We start from the raw sequence: 1,719 nt of genomic DNA, 5'->3' as shown, positions 1-1,719 counted from the left end.
CTTTAAAAAGCCAACACAAATCATTCTGTCAGCCAATGCAACAGAGGTGAGGGCTTGTCCTTGGAGCACCTGTCTTGTAGTTGTCAAAGGGAACTGCCTGTGTGTGTGTGTGTGCGTGTGTGTGTGTGTGTGTGCTGTGCGTGCATGTGTGTGTGTGTGTGTGCAATTCCAGCATGTGGGAGTATATCTTGATCCACAGCAGCTGCCCCTCAAGCACAATGACAAGCACGCTCATTCAAACACTCTTTGTGTAAAGTAGAATAGAATCAAATCTGTTCTATTTTCAGATGGAGCCAAATCCTATTTGTTTTTCGTCTCCCAACAATACTTCCCCCCTAATCACATTAACACAGTTGATGTGAAAAGTTGAATAGACATAAAATGAGCACTTTTATCAGCAATCCTGCATGAATCATCATTTCCTCTTCAAATGTAAATGTTGCGTATACTGAAATGACATTTGGGAGGCAGTTTGTAATTATATTTCCTTTATTAATGGAGGTTTTTTTTTTTTTTTTTTTATGGCTTATGGACGTCCATATTATCTCTGCGGAGTTTCATTATATTTCAGAGTGTTTATTAAAAAGAACTAATCATAAGTCTCGAGGCCAACATTTTCTCATTGAACATTAACTGCTGCTCTTGACACCAAAATACGGTCAAAGACTAAGTGACATGCTCACCTCTGAATTGGCATATGCTTAGCAAAGATGCAAAAAGTGGAGTAAACAGAGGTTAAGTCTTTATGGCTGAATGTCCCTTTCACCCGGAGAGAATATGCTTAACAAAGGAGGCATAGTTGATACACCCATTGGCATCCTCCTGTCCCGCCATCAGTCTGTCCACCTCATCTTCCGTCATCCTCTCTCCCAGTGTTGCCAGCACATGACGCAGCTCAGCTCCCATGATGGTGCCGTTGCCTTCTTTGTCAAAAACCCTGAGCCCCTCCACAAAATCCTCAAAGTTGCCTTGATCTTTTGCACGGGAGATGTGCTGCAGCATTGGCAAGAAGGTCTCAAAGTCCACCATTTTAGTGCTCATGTCCTCTGGCCGAGGTTTCCCAAGCACTTTGAGCACATCTGCGTTGGTTGGATTCTGGCCCAGAGCCCGCATCACGTCTCCGCACTGCGCGTACGTGATCTTCATTTCTCCAGTCGGTGTGCGGTCGAACAAGGTGAAGGCCTCCTTGAACTCCTCGATCTGGTCGGCGGAGTACTCAAGAGTGATGCTTTTAGGGTCAAAAGGGGGCTCCTTGGGCGGCTCGGGCAGCGGCTCTGGAGGTGGAGTTGGTTTAGCAGCTGGAGCCGCATCTTTCTTAGGCTCTGGCTTTTTGGGCTCAGGTTTCTTTGGTTCAATCTTCTTTGGTGCCATGTTGTTAAGGGATTTAGAGGTGAGCTGCTACTTGCTGAGAAACAAGCAAGAGTCTGAAGGGATTGGAAGTGATTCCCAAGCACAGAGGGCAACCTCCTCTTTCAAAGCTTTTATATGTGCTTTGTCTAGGGAGCAAGATAGCAATTTCCAACAGCACACTATAAAAGGAAGAAACCTGAAATAGATTCCCATAGCAAGTGATGTCAACATTAAGTATTGTTCTCAGCTGCTGCCATCCAGCCAACAGGGCTATTCGCTGTCATTAGCGAGGGTCCAGTTGCATTAGGCTGAAAATGTTCTGTCTCTCTGATGGACAAAGGGATCACAGCACAATGTTTCAGCCCATGA

The 1,719-nt window shown here is 45.3% G+C and overlaps 1 protein-coding gene across 1 annotated transcript; it reads right to left on the bottom strand.

Moving 5' to 3' along the window:
• Window positions 1-476: 476 nt before the first annotated feature.
• Window positions 477-1,464, bottom strand: LOC121959705 (myosin light chain 4-like). Its single transcript, XM_042509165.1, has one exon. The coding sequence runs from the start codon at window positions 1,369-1,371 to the stop codon at window positions 763-765; it is 609 nt and encodes a 202-aa protein (XP_042365099.1). The 5' UTR covers window positions 1,372-1,464; the 3' UTR covers window positions 477-762.
• Window positions 1,465-1,719: the final 255 nt, after the last annotated feature.

Source organism: Plectropomus leopardus, chromosome 20, assembly GCF_008729295.1.
Source record: "Plectropomus leopardus isolate mb chromosome 20, YSFRI_Pleo_2.0, whole genome shotgun sequence".
Lineage (NCBI taxonomy): Eukaryota > Metazoa > Chordata > Actinopteri > Perciformes > Serranidae > Plectropomus > Plectropomus leopardus.
The sequence above is the reverse complement of the archived record's forward strand: the minus strand, read 5'-3'. Positions and strand labels throughout refer to the sequence as shown.

What these genes read in the sequence shown, in the direction of transcription:
- LOC121959705 (XM_042509165.1), bottom strand. Translation starts at nt 1,371, where the DNA reads ATGGCACCAAAGAAGATTGAACCAAAGAAACCTGAGCCCAAAAAGCCA.